The sequence below is a fragment of the Mustela erminea genome, chromosome 17, assembly GCF_009829155.1.
Source record: "Mustela erminea isolate mMusErm1 chromosome 17, mMusErm1.Pri, whole genome shotgun sequence".
Lineage (NCBI taxonomy): Eukaryota > Metazoa > Chordata > Mammalia > Carnivora > Mustelidae > Mustela > Mustela erminea.
Window position 1 is genome coordinate 12,633,430 of NC_045630.1, and position 22,137 is coordinate 12,655,566.

At 37.1% G+C, this 22,137-nt stretch overlaps 1 protein-coding gene across 2 annotated transcripts in view; it reads right to left on the reverse strand.

The window, feature by feature from the left end:
• Nucleotides 1-22,137, reverse strand: part of INTS7 (integrator complex subunit 7) — a 92,286-nt gene that overhangs the window by 47,131 nt on the left and 23,018 nt on the right. For both annotated transcript variants that reach the window (XM_032319138.1, XM_032319139.1), the window contains 4 exons: nt 21,927-22,064; nt 15,091-15,137; nt 11,400-11,599; nt 10,781-10,903 (listed from right to left, as the gene is read on the reverse strand). In XM_032319138.1, the coding sequence (XP_032175029.1) occupies nt 10,781-10,903; nt 11,400-11,599; nt 15,091-15,137; nt 21,927-22,064 (508 nt within the window). The remainder of the gene's footprint in view (nt 1-10,780; nt 10,904-11,399; nt 11,600-15,090; nt 15,138-21,926; nt 22,065-22,137) is intronic.

Consider the following 22,137-nt stretch of genomic DNA (forward strand, 5'->3'; position numbering starts at 1 on the left):
AATAATTACTCTTGGTAACTGTGAGTTGAATTCAAATTTGAAATAAAAAAACTATTATCTTGTTAAGGTTTTATCATTAGCACTGTTTTCCTCTGCTCTATTTCAATATTTTCAAAAATATATCTAGGTTCTGAAGTAATGATTATTTGACCACATCTATTTAAATAAGATCAATATGCTCAGGTTACAGGTACACAAAAAAATTCTTTGTGAGAGAGACAAATATTAAAAAATCTTTTTTTTTCAATTAGAATTAACCCAAGGAAAAAAGTTACAGAAAAGATAAATCAGAATAAAAAACTCAAGAGAAGATGTGGTTTAATGAAGAAATATTAGTAAGGGTGGCTCAGTGGGTTAAGCCTCTGCCTTCGGCTCAGGTCATGATCTCAGGGTCCTGGGATGGAGCCCCGCATCGGGCTCTCTGCTAGGCAGGGAGCCCGTTTCCCCCTCTCTCTCTGCCTGTCTCTCTCCCTACTTGTGATCTTTATTTGTCAAATAAAAACAAAATCTTAAAAGAAAAAAAAAAGAAATACTAGTAAGCTGTGAAATCAAAAGAACATTTAACATTTAAGTCACCGTTAATGTGGTTACGAAGTTCAGTGCATATATTATGAAAAAATTTATCACAAAAAAGAAACCACTGCATAGCACTAAAAATAAAAAAAGACAATTGATCATTAAATTGTAGATTATTTTAATAAGATATAAGGGGAGAAAAGAGTGAAGGGCAGAAGAAAAGAGGAGGTTCAGATCTACTAACATTTGTGACATTTCAAGGGCCACACTATTCAGGCTTAATAGAGATACTCAAGCTCCTAGATTAATATACACTGAGTATAGAGAAAGGTAAAGTAAAAACAAAAGTTTAATTAGCATGTAAATTTTTTTTAATTTACCAGAGAGTAAAAGAATAAAGAAAACAATCAAGGTAACAAAGGGAAGTAATGGAAGAAAGGAAACACAAAGAATGTATAAAAACAGCACAAAGTTAATGGAGGAAGAAGTAAGAACCATCAGGTATATCAGTAAATGCAAATAAGCTATGTTAACTATTTAAAAAGACTCAGATTAAGTCTAAGGAGGTTAACTCTAACTGGATGCTATTTATAAGGATGAAACCTAAATGACAGAGAAAGGTTAAGGATAATAAAATCGGCAGACCTAATAAATACTTGCAAACAAAAATAAACATGTAACAATGTTAATGATACATAAAGAATCTGAGGCAAAAACCTTAAAACAGGAAGAGAGGATTCCTTCATATTAGTAAGAGTTCTATTTGTGAAAAAGAGAGTATTAAAATTTCTAAATTAAAATGGCTAAATACAAACTGGTAGGAGATGTTAATAAACATCAAAACCTCACAGATCAAAAATAGAAAAAAACTAATTTAAGACAGCATATGTGAGTACTATCATCAATAAAGTAGATTCAACATAACTTTATATTGAAATAATATTAGTAATATACAATATTAATATAATACATACACATAATATGTAACACATTATATAGTATATATTTACCTACATGTTATATTACATATAACATATGTGATATAAAGAAAATATACCTTCTTTTCAATTTCTTCAAACTACAGCTGACCTTTGAACGATAGCTAACCCTTGAATTACATAGGGGTTGGGGTGCCAACTCCCTGTATAGTTGAAAATCTGTATATAACTTTGGACTCCCCCCAAACTTAATTACTAATAGACTATTGCTAACTGAAATCCTTACCCATTAAACATAAACAGTTAGTTAACACATATTTATAAGTATGTATAACATACTTATAATAAATTAACCTAGAGAAAGGAAAGCGTTACTAAGAAAATCATAGGGAAAATATATTTGCAGTATTGTATAGTATTTATTAAAAAAAAATCCATGTATAAGTGGACCCATGGATTTCAAACACATGTTGTTCAAAGGTCAACTGTATTTTTAAGAAGTGTTCCTATATGGGCCACAAAGAAACTTTAAAATTAAAAATTAATAATAAAAGTTTGGCAACAACAAAAATTCCATGAATACAAAAAACGAATCACTTCAAAAACAGAAATTTCCAGTTATAAGTACTAGGTATGTAATGTACAAAATGGTGACTATAGTTAACACTGCTGTGTGATATATGGGAAAGTTAAGAGAATAAATATTAAGAGTTCTGATCATAAGAAAATTTGTTTCTTTTTATTGTACCTATATGAGATGACAGATGCTAACTTATGCTTACTGCAGCAGTTATATCACAACAAATGTAAATCAAACCATTATGCTGTATTTCTTAAACTTATGCAAGGATGTGTGTCAATTACATCTCAATATGAGTAAAGAAGAAAAAAATTAACTTCAGGGTCAAAATTGCTCTCCTGGAAATTAAAAAAACAATCATTTACAATACTGCTAAAAACCATGAAATACTTATGAATAAATCTAATGGAATGTGTACAAGAGTTGTATGCTGAACACTAAAAACTGCTGATGAGAAACTGAGGAAGACCTAAATAAATGGAGAGATATACCATGTTCATGGATCAGAAAACTCAATCCTGTTAGGATGTCAGTTCTTTCTGAACTGATCTATAGATACAAATACCAATCAAAATCCTAGCAAGCTTTTTTGCAGAAGCTGACAAACTGATTCTAAGCTTTGTATGAAAATGCAAAAGACCTAGGATATCCAAAATAATTTTGATAAATACAAAGGAAAAGGACTTACATCATCTGATTCTAAGACTTACTATAAAGCTACAGTTGTTATCAAAATGGTGTGCTGCTGGGGCACCTGGCTGGCTCAGTTGGAGGAGTGTACGACTCTTGATCTCATGGTCATAAGTTAGAACCCCATGCTGAGTGTAGAGACTACTTTAAAAAAAAAAAAGGCTGTGTGCTACTCACTTAAGAATAGACATACAGGGCACCTGGGTGGCTCAGTGGGTTAAGCCACTGCCTTCAGCTCAGGTCATGATCTCAGGGTCCTGGGATCGAGTCCGGCATCAGACTCTCTGCTCAGCAGGGAGCCTGCTTCCTCCTCACTCTCTCTGCCTGCCTCTCTGCCTACTTGTGATCTCTCTCTGTCAAATAAATAAATAAAATCTTAAAAAAAAAATAGACATACAGATCAAAGAAACAATATAACTCAGAAATAGACTTACATAGATACAGTCAAATGATTTTCAACAAAGATGTTACGGTAATTCAATGAAGAAAGGACAGTCCTTTCAACAAATGTTGCTGGAACAACTGGCTATCTAAATACAACTCAATTTCTACCTTGTACTATATATATCAGTCAACTTAAAAAGGATCACATAGAGTTAAATATGAAACCACAACTACAAAACTTCTGGAAGAAAATACATGGCAAAATCTTGTGACTTTTGGTTCTGTAAAGAGTTCCTAGATAAAACACACCCTAAATTGGGGGGGGGGGGGGACCAAAACTAAATCTCATCAAAGTAAAAGAAATTCACTCTCCAGAAGATACTATAGTAAAGGCACATACTAGTAAGAAATTCTTAAAAAATACACAGCCAAAAAAATATTTGTATCCAGAATATATAAAGAACGCAGTAACAAGAAGACAACCCCCCCCAAAAATGCAAAAGAGATTAGAATAAGCACTTCACTAATGAGATACAGATGACAAGCCTATAAGATACTCAATATCATTAGTCATTAAGGAAATGCAAATTAAAACCATGATGAGATATCACAATACACTTATTGAAACAAGTCATAGAATACAAAGTGCTAGGAAGGACAGAGAACTAGAATTCTCACATACTGCTAGTGAGTACGTAAAATGGTATAGTCATTATGGAAAACAGTTTGGCAGTTTCTTACGAAGTGAGTAATACATTTATCTACCATACAGCACAGCAGTTAAAACTCCTAGGTACTGACCCAAGAAATGTCTCCAAAAGACCTGTACCATAGTAGGTTGATTTATAGTATCAAATCTAAATGTCCGTCAACTTGTGAATGAATAAACGAACTGTCGCATGTCCATACACTGGGATACCACTTAGCATAAAAAAGGAATGAATTACTGCTTAACGCAACAACATGGATGAATATCAAAGAACTGTGCAAAGTAAAAGTCAGACCTAAAAGGCTATACACTGTATGATTTCATTTACACTCTAGAAGGGCACTATTACAGGGACAGAAATCGGATTGGTGGCTCTTAGGGGTTGGGGAAAGGACGGACTGCAGAGGAGCCTGAAGGAATATAGGACATTTTTCTCACTTTTGGGGTGAGGAAAATGTCCTGTATCTCATTTGTGGTGGTGGTTCCACAACTACAGACATTTTTCAGAACTCACTGACCAGTATACCTAGAAAGGTTTCTGAAAATAAATTATACCACAATAAATCTGATTATTAAGAAATGCATTTCGGGGCACCTGGGTGGCTCAGTTGGTTAAGCGTCTGCCTTCGGCTCAGGTCATGATCCCAGCGTCCTGGAATCCAGCCCCTCATCGGGCTGCCTGCTCAGCGGGGAGTCTGCTTCTCTCCCCTTTACCCCTTGTGCTCTCTCTCACTATCTCTGTCTCTCTCAGGTAAATAAATAAAATATTTTTGAAAAATGCATTTCAAGTTAAGGGCAATGAGGGCACTAGAAGACAATTTATGGAAAAGTGGGCAATCTGCACTAAGGGGAAAATTAATTGCCTTAAGTGCTTTCATTATTAAATAAGAATAAAAATAAGCATTCAAGCACTTAAAAAAGATAAGAAAGCCATGCTTCTGCAAAGTCTAATTAAGAAAATGGAGATATAAACATAAACAGTAAGAAAAAAATGAAAATAAAATTTCAAACACAAAAATACCAAAAAAAGTATAAAGCTTCTCTATATTGATACTAATGAACCTGAGAAGTGAATTAAGTGGAAAATATTATCAAAACTGGTTCAAGAAGAGGTGGAAAACTTTTATAGGGCAACATCCATGTAAGTAATTGGAAATATTCTCAAAATACTATCCCTGGAGAAAGTTCCAGGTTCAGATGGACTTATAATACATTTTAAGCAATATCTTCAGGAGACAGAAAATTTCTATATCAAAGCTATTCACCGTTCCAGAACATAGAAAGAGAAAGCCCCCAATTCGTTTTACTAAGATAGCACTACCCCAAACCTACAATCTGCCAAAGTATACAACAAGGAAAACTGTAGAATAATGTTACCTTTAATTAGAGCTACTCTTAAAAAAGCATTTTTATGTATATGCCAGGCACCGTATGTATATACATGGCTTCACTCAAATCCCTTAACTCTCTGGCAGTCCTCTATTCCCCTAGTCTAATGGCATTTCTATGTTTCTTTAAATTCTTCCCATGATTAAAGAAGAATTCCGTTATTTTTTATTAGTTTTTACTTAAGTTCCAGTTAGTTAACATATAGTGTTAATATTAGTTTCAGGTGTCTGATTTTGTGATTCAGCACTTCCATCTATCACCCGGCGCTCGGCACAGCAAGTGCCCCCCTTCCTCCCCATCACCTATTCAACCCGCCCTCACCTTCTCCCTAGTAACCATCAGTTTTATTTTTTTCAAAGATTTTATTTATTTAGCTGTGTGTGAGAGAGAGAGAGAGGAGCAAGTGAGCACAAGTGCAGGGTATGGCGGGGGGAAGAGGCAGAGGAAGAGGGAGAAGCAGAATCCCTGCATGAGCACGGAGCCTGACTGGGGGCTCCATCCCAGGACCCTGAGATCATGACCTCAACCAAAGGCAGATGCTGAAACAGCTGAGGCCCCCAGCCGCCCCTATCAGTCTGTGCTTTACAGTTAAGAGTATTTCCTGGTTTGCCTCTCCCTGTTTTCCCCCATATGACCCTTTGTTTTGTTTCTCGAATTCCACATGAGTGAAATCAAATGATATCTGTCTTTCTCTGACGGACGTCGTAAAGCAGAACTCCTTGTGTATTTACTGTCTCTGATCTCTCTCCTGTTTTTCCCATGAGTCTCGTACTCACAATACTCCAATAAAACTCTCCTCATGCAGGTCACCAATGACTTCATTCTGCTAAATGCAAAGGCGAATTACAGTCCTCATGTCCTGGAGAATACAAATACACGGCAGTATCTCACACGATGGACTGCAGCCATCTTCCTGTAAAACTATCTCCACTTGTCTCCTACCTCACTGGCTGCTTCTTATCGAGCTGTTTTGCTAGTTACTTCTCATTTCATCATTCCCTGAATTTTCTCATTTATTCTCTCTCCCTAGGTGACTCATCCAGTCTCATGATTTTAAATACCACCTATAATCTGATGACTCTCATGTTTACAACTTCATCTAGATCTGTTCATTAAATTCCAACTCCTTGACACCTCCACTTGGATGTCTGACACCGTAAACTTTATTTGGTCAGAACTGAACTCCTGATCTTCAAGAAATAAGCTTCACAGAATCTTACCATTCCAAGTAAATTGGTTAAAGCCAAAAACCTTGAATCATCCTTTCTTTCTCTTATACTCTGTGAATAATTTGCCAGTAAATCTGTCAGCTTTGCCTTTCAAATATATCCAGACTATTTCCACTTCTCCCTGCTATTTTCTCTGCTTCACCGGGTTCAGATAACCATGGTATTATACAGTCACCTCCCAAATGTTTTTCTATGTTTCTGACCTTATGTCCCTACAATCTAGTCTCAGTACATCTAAGTCAGAGAGACTCTTTCGGAACAAGTTGCTAATGTCCTCTGCCCTCCAGGCTCCCAACCCCTGGTAACCACTATTTTACTCTTTGCTTTCATAATTTTGGCCTTTTCAGATTCCATGAGTAAGTGATATCATGCTCTATTTGTCTTTCTCTGTCTGACTTGGGATGGTGGGGGGATAAGAGAGATGTTGTTTAAGGGTACAAACTTACGAGTATTAAGTCCTGGAGATCTAATATGTAATAGAGCGAATATGGACAACAATATTGTATGATGATCATCAAACTTGCCAAGACTCTAGAACTTAATTATTCCAACCATTAAAATTAAGAAATGATAATTATGCAATGTAATAGGGTGCTAATTATCACTACAATGGCAATCATATTACAATATGTAAGTGTATCATGTCAACATGCTGTACAGTGTTATATGTCAATTATATTTCAATTAAGAAATAATAATGGCCTGTGCCAAAGGACTCGCAGGCCCTAAATGGTCCGCAAGCTGCTCCATCCATCCTCCAGCACCTCTGACTCCGCTCCCCTCATAGTCACGGTGACCTCACCCTCAGGAATGCTCTCACCTCAGGACCTTTCTTGCTATTCTCTCTGCTGGTAATGTTCTTCTTTCAGAGGCTCATGGAGTTGCTGGTCCCTCCTTTAGGTCCTTGCTCAAGTGCCAACTTCTAAGCGAGAGCTCCGCTGACCGCCTCGTGCAACACAGCAGCCTCCACCTTTCACACTCACTCATCCTCTTTCTCGACTTTTTCTCCCCAGTATGTATCCCTGTCCAGCCTCTCCACCTACCAGAAGCTAATCCAAGCCTTCTCTAGAGAAATTCTTCGTCCGAGAATTCCCACACACACTTTTCCAGGGAAAAGGAGTAGCTCGAGGCAAAAGAACTGCCAAGTATGTGAGGAAAAAGGGTACGATGGAAGAGGGCCAACAGAAATCGAGAGCAGAGATACAACTGCAAAGACTTTAGATAAGCTCGAGAAATAATTATTGAACTAAAACAGGAGAAGTATCCACAACACAGCCTGAAGAGATGGAAAGATAGAAAAAAGAATATAAGGAATTTGGGGGATTGACAGAAGGGCCAGTATGTATCTAAGTGGAGAGTCAGGAGGAAAGGCAATATCTGAGAAAAATTATGGCTGACAATTTCCCAAAACCACTGAAAAGCACCAATCTTAAGATTCACGAGAAATCAATAGTCTAGAGAGTTTAAATAGAAATCTATAATCAGATGGCTCATAGGGCAGAACGTCAAAGAGAAAAATTTAAAAGCAGGAAAAAAAATTTCTTCAAAAGAGTACTGCTATTGTCAGCAGTAATAATGGAAATTTGTAGACAGTTAGAATGGTAGCCTCGATGTCCTGGGCATTCTACTCCCAGAGAAAAGTGTCTTTCAAGATTGAGGGCAAAATAAAGACTTTTTAAGACAAGTATCTACAGGGAGAGCTTACCACCACAGACCCTCACTAAAGGACTTTCCAGAGACAGAAGGAAAAGTATCCCAGAGAGAAAGCCTGAGATGCAGGAAGAGCGAAGACAGTGGAAGGTCCAAATGATCAAGGAATTTATAAAACAAAACTGTTTGATAAGACAGAATTAAGGCACATGATAAGAATACATAAGAGTTTAGAGGGTTATAAATGAGTGGCGTATTATAAGGTCTGTACAGCAGAACTGACATAGGACATAATGGAAACATAAAGATGCATTAAAGAAAGATGGGAAGTAAAACGATGATAATTTTTTTTTTTTTAAGATTTTATCATGTATTTGAGAGAAAGAGAGAACATGAGTGGCGGGGGGTGGGGGAAGCAGAAGTAGCAGACTCCCCGATGAGTAGGAAGCCTGATGTGGGGCTTGATCCCAGGGCCCCAAGATCATGACCTGAGCCAAAGGCAGACCTGTAGCCGACTGAGCCACCCAGGTGCCCCTAAAACGATGAAAATCTATCACACAGACACACCCAGGAGAAAACTCAAGTAGCTACATTAACATCAGACAAAAGAGAGGAAAGCAAAAGCTGTAGAACAGAGATCTAAAGAAATGATATAGCATGTTCATGCATTAGAAGACTTAACATTGTAAAGATATCAACTTGTTACAAATTATCTTTCCATTCAATGGAATCCCATTGAAATTAGCAACTTTTTTTATGGCTTTTTTTTTTAAGTGAAACTTGATCAGCTGCTTCTGAAATTTATAGAGCCTGCCAATGGCCACTGAAGTGCAAGTATCCAGAATATACAAAGAATGACTATAAATCCAGAAAAAGAAGACTGGAAGAGCCATGTCACAAAAAAGGAAATCCAAATCATCAACAACAATTAAAAGAATATTCTACTTCTTTAGTAATCAAGGAAATAAAAATGAAAACTACAACTTCTAAACTGGTAAAAATGTAATCTAAGGACGTAGTTCAATAGGTGGTCTCTTTATTTGGAATCTATATTGGTTCAGTCACTTTGGAACACAGCTTGAATTTACCCGGTAAAGCTGAAAATACACATATCCTCTAAGTCAGCAATTTCACTCTTTAAGCATACAAAGAAACTCTTGCACATAAATGCCAGGAGATAAACTGAAAAATGCTCGTAGCAGCACTGTTTGCAAGAGCTGCACGTTGGAAATAACCCACCAAGAGCAGGTAAACTGTAGTTCATTCCATATAATAATGGAATACTACACAGCAGTTAAAGGGAAAAAACATGCAACTACATGTATGAGTCTCATCAGTATAATGTTAAGCACAAGAAATACAAAGAAAAAGCAAACACTATTTTTTAGGGAAGCATATATAGATGGTAAAACAAAAAAGAGTGAAGAAATGATCATCACAGAAGTCAAAATAGTGGTTTCCTTTAGGCTGGCTTTACGATTCTGATGAGGGAGGACCATGCCAAGGAAGGTGGCAGGCTTCTGTGAGCCTTCAGTGTTCTGTTTCTAGTGGGATGGTGGCTACCTTGTTTTCATTTACAATTATTCGAACTATTAAATATTTATTTTACATACTTTTACGCATGTGTGAGCTGTCATACAATAAGGAGAAAAATGAGAAGGGGTGATCTAGTGCCTTCACCAGATTCGGTTCCCTCCGGTGGCTGAGTACATTCTCTTCTCGGAAAGACTGTACTATTTAGTAGAAAAAGCATTAGAGGACAGAGCTCTTTTAATTAAAATCTTAATTAAGTCCTCTTAGGAAGCTCTTTTAAGCATATTAAGTCTCTCTGAACCCTAATTTGTTCATCTACTAAATGCAAACACTAACAGCTGCTTATCTCTTGGGATATTTGTGACTATCAATCACAATATACTGAAATATGTTTAGAAAACTGCAAAAAAACCAATTAACACAGCAGCTTTTAGTTTCATAATCTGAAATTCAAAGGTTTTTGTTGCACGGTAGCTATAATGACACCAAGAGGTAATAAAAACCATGAAAATAAAGGTCAACTTCTAACAATCTTCCATTTCACTTTAAAAAGCATTTTTTAGAAAATGTTGCATCTGTTAGCAGTAATGGATAAACAAACAAAAACCTGTTCTGAGAAAAAACAAATTTCAACATTAACTTAACCTGGAAAAAATGCTATAAAAGATGCCACATTACATGTCTAGAGATTGAGACCTGCTCTTGTATTTACAAAAGAAAACTTTAAGACTGTCCTTCCTCTCCATGAAAAGGAAAAATACACTTTGCTGAGTTACACTTCCAGCACCTTCTCTCTAATAAATCACCGTCAGCACCAACTGTTCTCCTTAAAGTGAGTAAAGGAGACATGAATTAAATAAATGATTTCACGGGACTTCTATAATCAGCCTTAGTGCTGCTATGGGAAAATTCTTAAGAAACGGAGAGGCAAGTCTAACTCACTAAAAGAAACTAAAACATGAAAGGATAAAAGTTCTACGTATTTACTTCGCCACTTTAAAAACCAACATCTGCCACAAATATCAACAAGACCCTGAATTACTTTTCAGATTCAAACATTTAAAAGATGACAAAGATGATACAAAAAGCGTAAAGTAAAATGATTTTTTACTTGTTGTATTATTTTTCTCTATAAAATACTAATGTTCAAAGTTCTACAGACCTGAATGTTTTCCCTACTCCAGGTGTGTGGCGTTTTACTGGCAAGTAATTTCAGATCTTGAATAGCAAGTCTCTTTACTGCTTTCCTAGGGTCATTCTTCAGATACTGCAACAGAAGCTGAATCTATGGGGGAAAAAAAAAAGGCATTCATGAACAGTACTGTCACTGAAATTACCATCAGGGATGTGTAGTACAATTTAGTAAAACTTTTAGATTTGAGACAGGACTCCCCTCCCTTTCAATCACAGCCCAGTCACTTCTTAGCCATGTGTCCATGTTTGCGCCACCTTCTCTTCATGCATAAAAGTATACTATTCCTTAACCTGTAAGGTTCTAGCCTAGGACCTGGCTTTGAATACTCGATTTTTTCTTTTCTCTCCTGCCAACCCCACACTCTGCCACGTACCACCCCCTCCACCTTTTGTTCCTAAAAGGCTCCCAAGAATTAGAACTGTGAATACAGAACAGAAAAAAGCAGGCAAAAGAAAATGAAAGCAATCTTTATCAGAGAAGGCACCTTAAAATGATCAAAACTTATGGTTACTTGTTTTTTTTAAGTTTATACTTAATATGCAATAGTTTACCGAAGAAAAGGCAGTTCAAAGAAAACTGAAATTACCTGCTTTGGCGTATCAACCAAAGACGAAGCCGCAAGCAGAGTAAAGGTGTGCAGAGAGACAATCACCATCTTGGTGGAGGGGTAGGACGTGACCAGCTGCTGCAACAGCTGCCGGGCGCTCGATGCCAGGATCGCATCGTGGTGCATGTGCTGGAGGATGGGGATTAACTTCAGTTTCAAGTCTACTGGTGTGGCCAAACCTGGACACAGAGGAATCGTTAGGGAAAGACTCCTGACTGTCACCTTGGTAACATTTCACATTTAAAAGGAATTCAATTAGGGATGCCTGGGCAGCTCTGTCGGTTAAGCGTCTGCCTTGGGCTCAGGTCATGATCCCAGGGTCTGCGGATGGAGGCCAGTATCAGGGATCCCTGCATGGCGGGGAGTCTGCTTCTCCCTCTCCCCTTACCCCCTGCTCATGATCTCTCTTTCTCTCAAATAAATAAATAAAATCTTTAAAAAAAAAAGTGATTCAATTAGCAACATGGACGATTTAAAAACAAAAAGTATGCTAAAGTTACGTTTATGACATTAAAGATAATTATACTAGAGCTAACTCAATTAAGTTTAATAGTTTTTTTTTTTCCTCAAAAGCATTTATCTTAACATTAGTTTTTCAGTGACTACAAGGCGACATGCTGACAGGAGATAATTCGTTGAAAAGGCACGCTAGAACAAAGTCATAGTTGCTGTCTATTCCTTCTCATGGCATGCTAAAAAGATATGTATATACAAGTACACATACACCTACATATGCACATACTCAATGGCTACAATTATATTTACAATTTTACTTATTTCCTTCAACACTAAGTCAAGATCTGGATGTGAACAGACTATACGTGGAGGGTTTCTGAGGTTCTCTGAACTTTGGGTAGCAATGCCTTTTTTCATTGCCTATACAGATGGGACTCCATGGGGATTACCTCCAATGCATCTTTTACTGACAACACTGGAGCTACACAAACAAAAAACTCTTTTCTTCTACAACATGGCTTTGTGATCACAGAGAACAAAAAACTGTCAGTCATTCTTCACTGGGTATAAGCCAAAAGCTAATTTATACTCTGCAGACCACTGCTTCACCACTGTGAAGTAACTGTTAGTGTGAATATGTAAGAAAGTTTCAGTATCCAGGGGTGGTTTACATCAACAAACTCCCTTGCTATCTGGCCTCTATTTAAGTCTGGCCAAACCAGAGAGCCACCGGAGATGGCAGGTAGAAAAATGAGGTCAGAGTATTGACTCCCTGGTTTTCCCTCTTCAGTCATACATGTGGTGCTTATGTTACTAGTATTTTGTCCCTTAAGGTACCAAACGCATTTGACACTGGGGACCATCCTGTCTTTGAAACTCTTTCTTCCTGGTTTTTGTTCTTCCTCTGGCTATTCCTTTTCAATCTCTTTGTATTCATCTCTTTTACCCACACTATAATTTCTGGTGTTCCTCGGGGATGGTAATAAATTTTCTTCTCACTCTCAATGCCTTTCCTGAGTGAAGTGATATCATCCCATGGCTTCCATTCTCAGCTATACGCTAAAGACGACCTCGAACCCCTCTACCCTGCCCCTGAACTTCAGATAACAGAAATCGTATGACCTCCTGGTCACCTGCCCTGCAATGCACAGTTAGAAGCATCCTGTAATTAGGGCCAAAGAGAACTTCTGACCTTCACCACAAAACTGCAATTTTCCCCATTTCAGTATATGACAGCCTCATCATTATCACTCCTCTGACCCTGGAGTCTTTACTGATTCCCTTTTCTCATACCCCACATCCAAATTTATTAGCAAAGCTTTTAGGTTCTATCTTTAAAATATAACCCAAATCTGACTATGCCATTCTGCTTCCACTGCTATCACACTGGCCCACTTCCACCACCATCTCTAGACTGGATTATCACCAAAGTCTCCTCAGTATTCTCCCTACTTAGGCTTTTTTGCCCACGGCAGACTCCTGTCTCCTATCCCTTCCTTCTTCCTCGGCAAATCTGTGCTCCACCCAGCAATCCACGGAATTCTCCGTGTTCACAGACATTGTTACTGGTTCAGAGACACTCCAGAGCTTTTACTTTGCAGAAACACAAGCAACTTAAAATTCAGTGTAAGGATATCTCATTCCTCAGACCCCCCACCATCTCCTTCTCTTGGGCTCCATTCTTCCTCCACTGGCCTCACTGCCTCTCCTGTACTTTCCCCGTTCTTTCAGCCCCCGTGTTCCTGTTCTTCCGCTTCAGATTTTTTACAGCTAAAACTTAAACAATAACGAGTCTTGGGTGTACAAATCAATACATTCTTACATATCAATATACTCAAATAACCATCGCCCAACAGACAACAGTCCAGCACGTCAGGAGGCTCACCTCTCCGGCTTCCATCCACTCCCTTGCTATTTGCTCACTGTTTGGGTTTAGCCAGTGAAGTGCCCCAGCAGGGGATGGGAGGGAGAAGAAAGAGGACAGAGTATTTATTCTCTGGATCCTTCTCTGTGGGGTCACATCAGGTCCTATCCCACTGAAGGTCAGGGTTTCAAAGTGGCCCCTGCACACGACTCCAAGTTTCTGGGAACTATTTCCTCTCTGCACCCTTGGATACATTATCCCCTACGGTTCGTCTTGCTTACACCTTTGTAATTGTTCCTTCCTTCAACCCTCCTTGGATTATTTTAATTTGAGCATGACATCTATTTCCTGCTGTGCTCTTGCCCGATAGAGCCAGTGGTCAATAGAAACTGCTCAATGAATGAGTGACCCCCAGTGAATGAGCGTGATCCCCAGTGAATGAGCGTTCCCTTAAATGACAGCTTTCTGCAGGAGAGCCCTTTTTTGGCGGAGAAAAAAAAGGACAAAGGAAAGGAGAACAGGACAGAGCTCAAACTGGATCTTGGTTTTCAAGTAATTTTAATGTGGCTCTATTTCCTCTTCTGTGAAACAGACATAAGAGTATTGCCTAGCCAAGTCTGCCAAGTTGCACAGTTCACAGGAATGCCTCATAGAAAAATACGAAGAAGGTGGTGTTCTCTGAGCTGCGCAGTGCTGGAGCCCCAGGGCTCCCTTTAAGGACCAGGACAGGAGTAAGTGGGGCCAATACACGCGAAGCATAGCATGGAAGATGAGATTTGAAAAGTAGGGCCTTGAGGGCTATGGTAAGGAATTTGGATCTGAGTTTACTTGGAACTGGAAGACACTGGAGGAACATTAACAGAACACAGAGACAGCGCCAGAGCTTCTAACAGCCCTCTGCTCTCCCAGATCAGAGTGCTCTTCACCTAAATATCTGTATTTCTCACACAAATATCACTTCACTAGAGGCCTTCCTTCATCAACATATACAAAATATAAAGTGCCCCCTTCCACCTCGGGGTGCGGACTCTACCCAGGGGACTCTATCCTTTTTACCTTGTTTTTTCTCCATAGCAATTGCTATATTTTTATTTGTCTACTGCCACCCCTTCCCCCATTTCTGCCACCAGAATGTAGGTTACATCAGGGCTAGGACTCTGTTTTGTTCACTACTGTATCCTAAGCACCCAGAACAATTCTGGCATTTAGAAGATGCTTAATATTATTGGAGTGAATTAGTGAATAGAATGGTGACAAGCACATAATAAATAAGTAGTTAATGTTAAGAGCTATTAATATTAACACAAATCCCAATAAGTCACTTCATAATACTGAATGAAACATACATACCTTGAATCATCTCACTGATTTTGTTACAGATTCCTACAGCAAAATCCCTTTGGAAAGAGAGAAGAGGAAAAACTTGAAAACCAAAAAAATTATACTTGCCTAAATTTTCTAAGGACATAAATAGAACACAATCAACACAGGAGAAACATAATACTTCAAATCGTAACTCATATTCCAAACATCAGGTACTGGGGGTAGGGTAAGAAATGCAACTGAAACCAAAACTCCCACCAGCAAATGGGCTCACACCAACACCGTTTCCAAGCAGTATTCAAGACAAGATGCTCTGATTTATGGGTGCTGCCGCAGTTTGCTTCACTGAGTGGCACTGTCTGAAAGATTCAAGGTCATTATCTCAATCTATGACATTTTGGGATGTGCTTTTAATTAAGAAAAAGCTTTTAACACCATAAGCTAATTATTTAAGCAATAAAATATATCTTGAATAGTCTACATTTTAGAAAAATAGACTAAGTATGAAGTAGGAAATATGGGCAGACTCTTACCAAAAGCCAAACTATTTAATGTTGGCGATTTTTTTTTTATATTATGTATGTGTAAAGTGTTTTCCAAGGTGCTGCTTTTCATTCTGACCCAATAAAAATGACACTGAGTGCTGCAAAAGTTACTAATAACATGAATATTTGGGATAAGATACATTATATTTAAGGAAATATAATACAGACAAGATGATCAAGCTTGGCTTATTTAGCCATGATAAATGGTATATAAGATATGAAATACTTCCCCTCACTAGTTCAATGGATGTCTACATAAAATATTTTCTGCCATTAAGATACTTTTTGTCATTTTCTTTTTTTTTTTTTTAAGATTTTATTTATTTGACAGACAGAGATCAGAAGTAGGCAGAGAAGCAGGCAGAGAGAGAGAGGAGGAAGCAGGCTCCCTGCGAAGCAGAGCCCGATGTGGGGCTCGATCCCAGCATCCTGGGATCATGACCTGAGCTGAAGGCAAAGGCTTTAACCCACTGAGCCACCCAGGTGCCCCTATTTGCCATTTTCAATTCCATTCTCTCATAAGTGAATAGTGGAGTTTTCCAGAGGCTAAATGATGACAATGACATCTTCTCTTGACAGCTAATGGAATGTATCATTGTGCATTCTTGTGTTTCCTAGAATTTTCTAAGGTAGTAGGTTCAGGTTTAGTATACAAATATATTTTCTGAGATTAACTCAGTTCTCAACTCTTCTCCTGTGCTTTTACTGTATTTGACATAACTACTATTATTTCTATAACCTCATTATCATCCAATACATTATTTCAAAATCCTTAATTTTTCCTTATGCTTATAGAGAAACGTATCAGGAAGTACACATTGCCATGTTTTGCAATAGAATTCTGAAAGATTTTTCTAAGATTTTATCTAAAATTGCCTTTTAAGAATTTAACAATATTTTATTCCAAATGAAGTTTACTTGCTAAGGTTTTTTTTTTTTTTATATATACTTAAAAATGAATCACTGGCTTGATAAAGAGTTTAGAAGACTCATCTTCTGAACACACAGCTGTACTGTCTAGGTCTAAAGATGCTAAAAAAGATAAAACTGACATATCAGAGAGTTTCTTAATTCATGGAAGTAAAGAATCTATTCTAAAGAAAAGCAAAACTTAAAAAAAAAAATATGACTAAAGCTATCCTTCGATTTTTCAGATGTTAAGAATTTGGCTTATTGTGCCTTATAAAATGAGACATTTCAGAAAGTATTACATGGTACCAGTTAACTTAAGGCTTCATTTTGAGACTAATTATTTAGAATTATAAAAAAAAAAAAAAGCCTATTTCAAATGTGCTCTTTAAAAGCAAAATACTGATTTTTAAACTAGCAATCGTAAGAGGGTAAGTTATCGTAATGCACTGGCTGGAAAAGCGCACGAAACAGATAAGGAAGTTCTGCAGCTGACCACCTGAATACCCAGGTGGAAAGTCAGTACTAGAGATAAAGGCGCTGCCACTTTTCAGCATTAGAGTAACTGATCAAGTAACTTACAAGATATAGCTGCAAACATGAAGACTCAATAGCTCACCTGCAGAATTTTATCTCTGCCGCACAAATGGAAAATCTACAAACATGGCTAGATGTGCTCTTTTGCTTGTATGAGCATCACCTAACAAGAGAGCATCATCATTTATTTGAATTCTCAGCAACAATTCTCCGTAGCTGTGCTGAAATTTTCAAAGCGAGTAACGTTTTTTAAAACCTCATGGTTTTCCTGGAACATCAAGCTACTGTCTTCACCACTGGTAGCAAAACAATGATTAAAATTGCTGTCACCTTAGCAAGAACCAAGGCAGTGTCCAACTGTCCGAGCAGTCATTGCATTCTTTACCACTGTGCACTCACACTAAAAGGGAAGGAAGGAAGGAAGCCAGATGCACTTACAAATATCCTTGATAAAACAGTAAAAATTACTAATTTTATTGAATTTCAACCTGTAAGCAAATGTCTTTTTACTATTCTCTGACAAAACAGAAGCCACACATCAGGTACACAGTGGTTGTCTCCAGGAAAAGTGCCATGTAATTATTAGAGTTATAAGATGTACTAGTCATTTTTTTCCCATGAAACCTCACAGTTATTCAGACTTGGCTATTTGGCAGACATTTTCTCAAAAGATGAGTAAAGTTGGCTTGTCGGTTCATGGAAAATAACTAGGAATACTTTTTGCCGATCTCAGTTTCTAAGCAAAAATTAGAATTTCAGAAAACATATCTATCATCATGAGCTTGACAACTTAATATCTGAAGAATTTCCTGATAAGACTGGTGGCAAGTAACATATGCGATCCTTTGATATCATCCTTTGATATGATACAATGAAATGGGTCGACGTTTGGAAGACCTGCAGAATGCAGTGAACCAATGTTTCCAAAAAGGCCAGTGCAGAGATTATAAAACCATACATGGATAAAAGATTCCGAAAGATTTCAATGTACTATAGTACAAGTTCATGGATATAATTTTAGAGTCCACACTACAATTAACCTTTAAGAAACCACCACTTGTCTAGTTTTTGTATAACATCAAAGAAAAATATCCATAACTCCTTATAAAGCCTTTAAAAATACTCTTCTCTTTTCCAACTGTATGTCTGTGTGAGGCTGGATTTGCTTCATATATTTTATTGTAACATACTGCAACAGAAATGTTGAATACAGAAACATATAAGAATCCAGCCAGACATGAGAGTTGGAAAATATAAAAACAACAACAACGCTACTCATCTCACAAAAATGCTTGTTTTTACATTAACATATTTAGAGAATTGTTATTTTAAAAATGAACATGTATTTTTAAAATGTAGCCATTTAAATTTCTAATACTCTAATCTATCGATATAGTCCATGTGAGCAAAAATAGCTCCATGAGGACGTCAATAATGAAAAGTATAAAGATGCCATACAGTCTGAAAACTACTTTTCTAAGGTATCAATTTCATACTTGATAAGAAAAAGTTAGGTTACAAACGCCTTTTAGGTATAAGAGGTTTATCAGGTGTGTATAAACGACTCATTCACCTATCAGCGTGCTCTCATACTTGTTATTCTTTCTTCTTAGAATATTCTTCCTCTGCTGAGCAGAGAGCCCGAGAGCCTGCTTCCCTCTCTCTCTCTCTCTGCCTGCCTCTCCATCTACTTGTGATTTCTCTCTGTCAAATAAATAAATAAAAATCTTTAAAAAAAAAAAAAAAAAAAAAAAAAAAAAAAAAAAAAAAAGAATATTCTTCCTCTAACCTGCTGCCTTTTCAACACTTGGTTTCAGCTCAAATGTTACCTGGTTAGAGAGGCCTTCCCTGATCACTCTCCTTAAAGCAGCTTACTTGGTTCACTATCACAACGATGAAACTGTATTATTTTTATCACAAAGTTGTTTTATTTTTTCATAACATTCACACACACCTGAAACTATGATAAAAGAAGGCTTTTATCTTCTCCACCCCTGTCCTCCTGGGAGCTGAGAATACCATCTACACATGGCGGATATTCAATAAGCACTTCTTCAGTAACTCTAACTTTATGCAACTCAATAAATTGCATAAATAAATTTTATGCAACTCAACAAAAATCTGTTATGGGCCTTCAGGGCCAATAAACTGCAAATCAGAAGGCTGCAGTTTTCTTTCTTTTCTTTGTCTAATACTATTTTTAAAAATCCTTAATGTCAATATTAAGAATGTATGTGAATATAGAGTTTCATATGATAATAAGACTATAAACAGAATAATCAGATTTTCTAGCTTCCACCGATGCCACGCCTGCTCCCTCCAAAGAAGTCAGCCCTGACAACACTGGGCATACATTCCTGCTCTGTCACAATCAGCTGGGGTGAAGGAGTAAGCAGCCACCACTTTTACACTGCCAGTGTGCTGTTCCGTTTGGCACTGGCCGCTAGAGGGCTCCTCTCTCAATAACAATGCTTCCCCAGTTTCTGAAGGCATTTGGGTTTCCAACTCCTGCTTTGTGACATAGGGACTCTCTTTAAATATATAAAATCTTAACCTTTTTAAGAACAAGTTAGATGTGATTATGCTAACAGACAAAAGGAGAACAGTATTAAATAAATTCTTAAGGTCTTAATTTGCTAGTTGCTCTAATTTGTTTAAGATCCAAAACTGAGAGAGATACTAAGACAAAAACCCATCAGTACTGGTCAAGATACTTGATTTCTCCAGTCGGGTCAGCATTTCGGAAGAGGTAAATGCTAATCTCAAAAAGATACAGTTCATTATACAATTAGTTAATTTTTATACTCTGATACATTTTGCTATGCCCTTCATTCTTTCCTATTACTCTAATTTGGTATTTTTAAATGTCACAAATTATATCATACTGAAACCTGTTAAAAACTGCTTCTATGTAAACTATTAACTTAAATGTTTATTGGTCACCAATTCTATAAGCGGAGAATCATGTTTCTATGTTACTTAGTCTTAATCTTTTCCAAAACAGATCAGAAATTCCACAACTAGTAAAATTAGCTTCTGATAATAACATAAGAGAACCTGAACCAAAAATGATTCTCATTAAATAAAATATAATCACTAAATTATTAATTTATCATCTGAATTTAGAAAGTAAACTTAGAAAATTATTTTTGGAGCCTCAGGAAATGCAAGTTTACTTAAGCAGATTATAAAGTACTGACACCTTGACTAACTGCTCACTAGATATAATTCCCATCCAATAAAAACAATTTTTAAAAAGTTCTCTCGGGGCGCCTGGGTGGCTCAGTGGGTTAAGGCCTCTGCCTTTGGCTCAGGTCATGATCCCGGGGTTCTGGGACTGAGCCCCACATTGGGCTCTCTGCTCAGCGGGGAGCCTGCTTCTCCCTCTCTCTCCGCCTGCCTCTGCCTACTTGTGATCTCTGTCTCTCAAATAAATACATAAAAATCTTAAAAAAAAAAAGTTCTCTCGATAGTGAGGACTCTCAATAAGAAAAAAAACACCAGTTTTCAAAAGCACAAATAGGACTGTGTTTATTCAGTATTTCTCTTCCTCACTCACTGCTACACCTACTAATTTTGAGCAGTGCATTAAAAAAATTACATGCTTTCTATTCTCCATTCTCTTTTCCCAGTGAGTAATCCTGGGATTCTGAAGGTTTAACAGGAGCAGCTGAAGAGATGAATATGCATATAATTAAAATCTGAAGAGAGAAAGTTGGTGATAAACTGTTCTAACTTTTATTCAAATTTAGTAGAGATTCTTAATGGAAAAGCTATCTTTTTTTATTTTAAAAATTACATCATCTGATTCTAAAGCTCAAACTTGCTCCTGACAGTATACAAAGAAGTTTATTAAAAAATTAAAAATAAAAATAAGGTACCATCTTATCACCCAGACACGGGATTTTGATATATATATCCTTTGTCTTTTTTATATTTCATCAATACAAATACCTGTTTCTTTAAAAAATATATTCTGTAAGGTCTTATAAGCTATGATGTAACCTGTTTCCAAATATACTTCTAAAATATACTTGTTAAGAGCTGACATAATATTTCACTGTATGATCATATTTATCTAAGCACAGTGGTTAGAAGTTAGGTTCTTACTAATTTTTTTTGTTGTTTTTATAACACTACAACTAGCATCCTTGCAAATAAGTATCAGTACACATTGCTGATTCCTCCGGATAAGTTCTCAGAAGTGGATTTTCTAGGTCCACTTGGTGGATAAAAAGATGATCCACCATCTTTCATTTAAGGCAAATGCATACTACCAAAATGCCCTCCAGAAAGCAATGCTAGTTTGCTATCTGTCAGTGAAGGGGATGATTTATATTTTTAGATAGGGGAGCCAAACAAGTCAAACATAGCAACATAACCATGGTCGGTACTGCATCCAAGAAAACAAATTGTTCTGCAATATAATAGTATAGGATATGACATCCCCAATATATGAAACTGGTTTCAGCTCGAATTACTATCTTTCCCAAACTGTTACACAGCTCTAACGCCAAAAAGCTAACCTTGAGAAGACAGTAAGAAAGCAAAAATTCAGCATTAGAACCATATATGTTTGGAAAGGGTACCTCAGCAGACAAAACTGATTCCCAATGAAGCCTTCTCTAACTGAGGTAATCTACACGGATTTGTCCTTCTGGAAATTCTTATTTCATGTGCAGTCAATGCTAACATACCTACCTAAGCGTTCTGTTTTACGTACTGAAGTTCTGTTTCCCCAACAGGACGTAAACCCTCTTGGAAAAAACACCTTGCCATTTACATTTTTCACTTAGTGTTTATGTATATTGATGAGTTATTCCTTCAAAACCTCTTCTTGGGAAGAAAAATGATTAAAAGGCCGATGCTTACTTTGACTGCGCAGAGAAGTTTGCAGCAGCAAAAACGGCAGCTTCAACTTCCACATTATCATGTGAGTCCAGACTCTGACGAATACTATGATGAGCATTCTTCCTCTCAGGAATTATTGAAGCCAGGCTTCCTAACATCCTACGGAGACAGAAATCCAAGAAGAATAGAAATACAATAAGCAAAAAATCAAGAGAAGAAGAAGCAAGGCAAA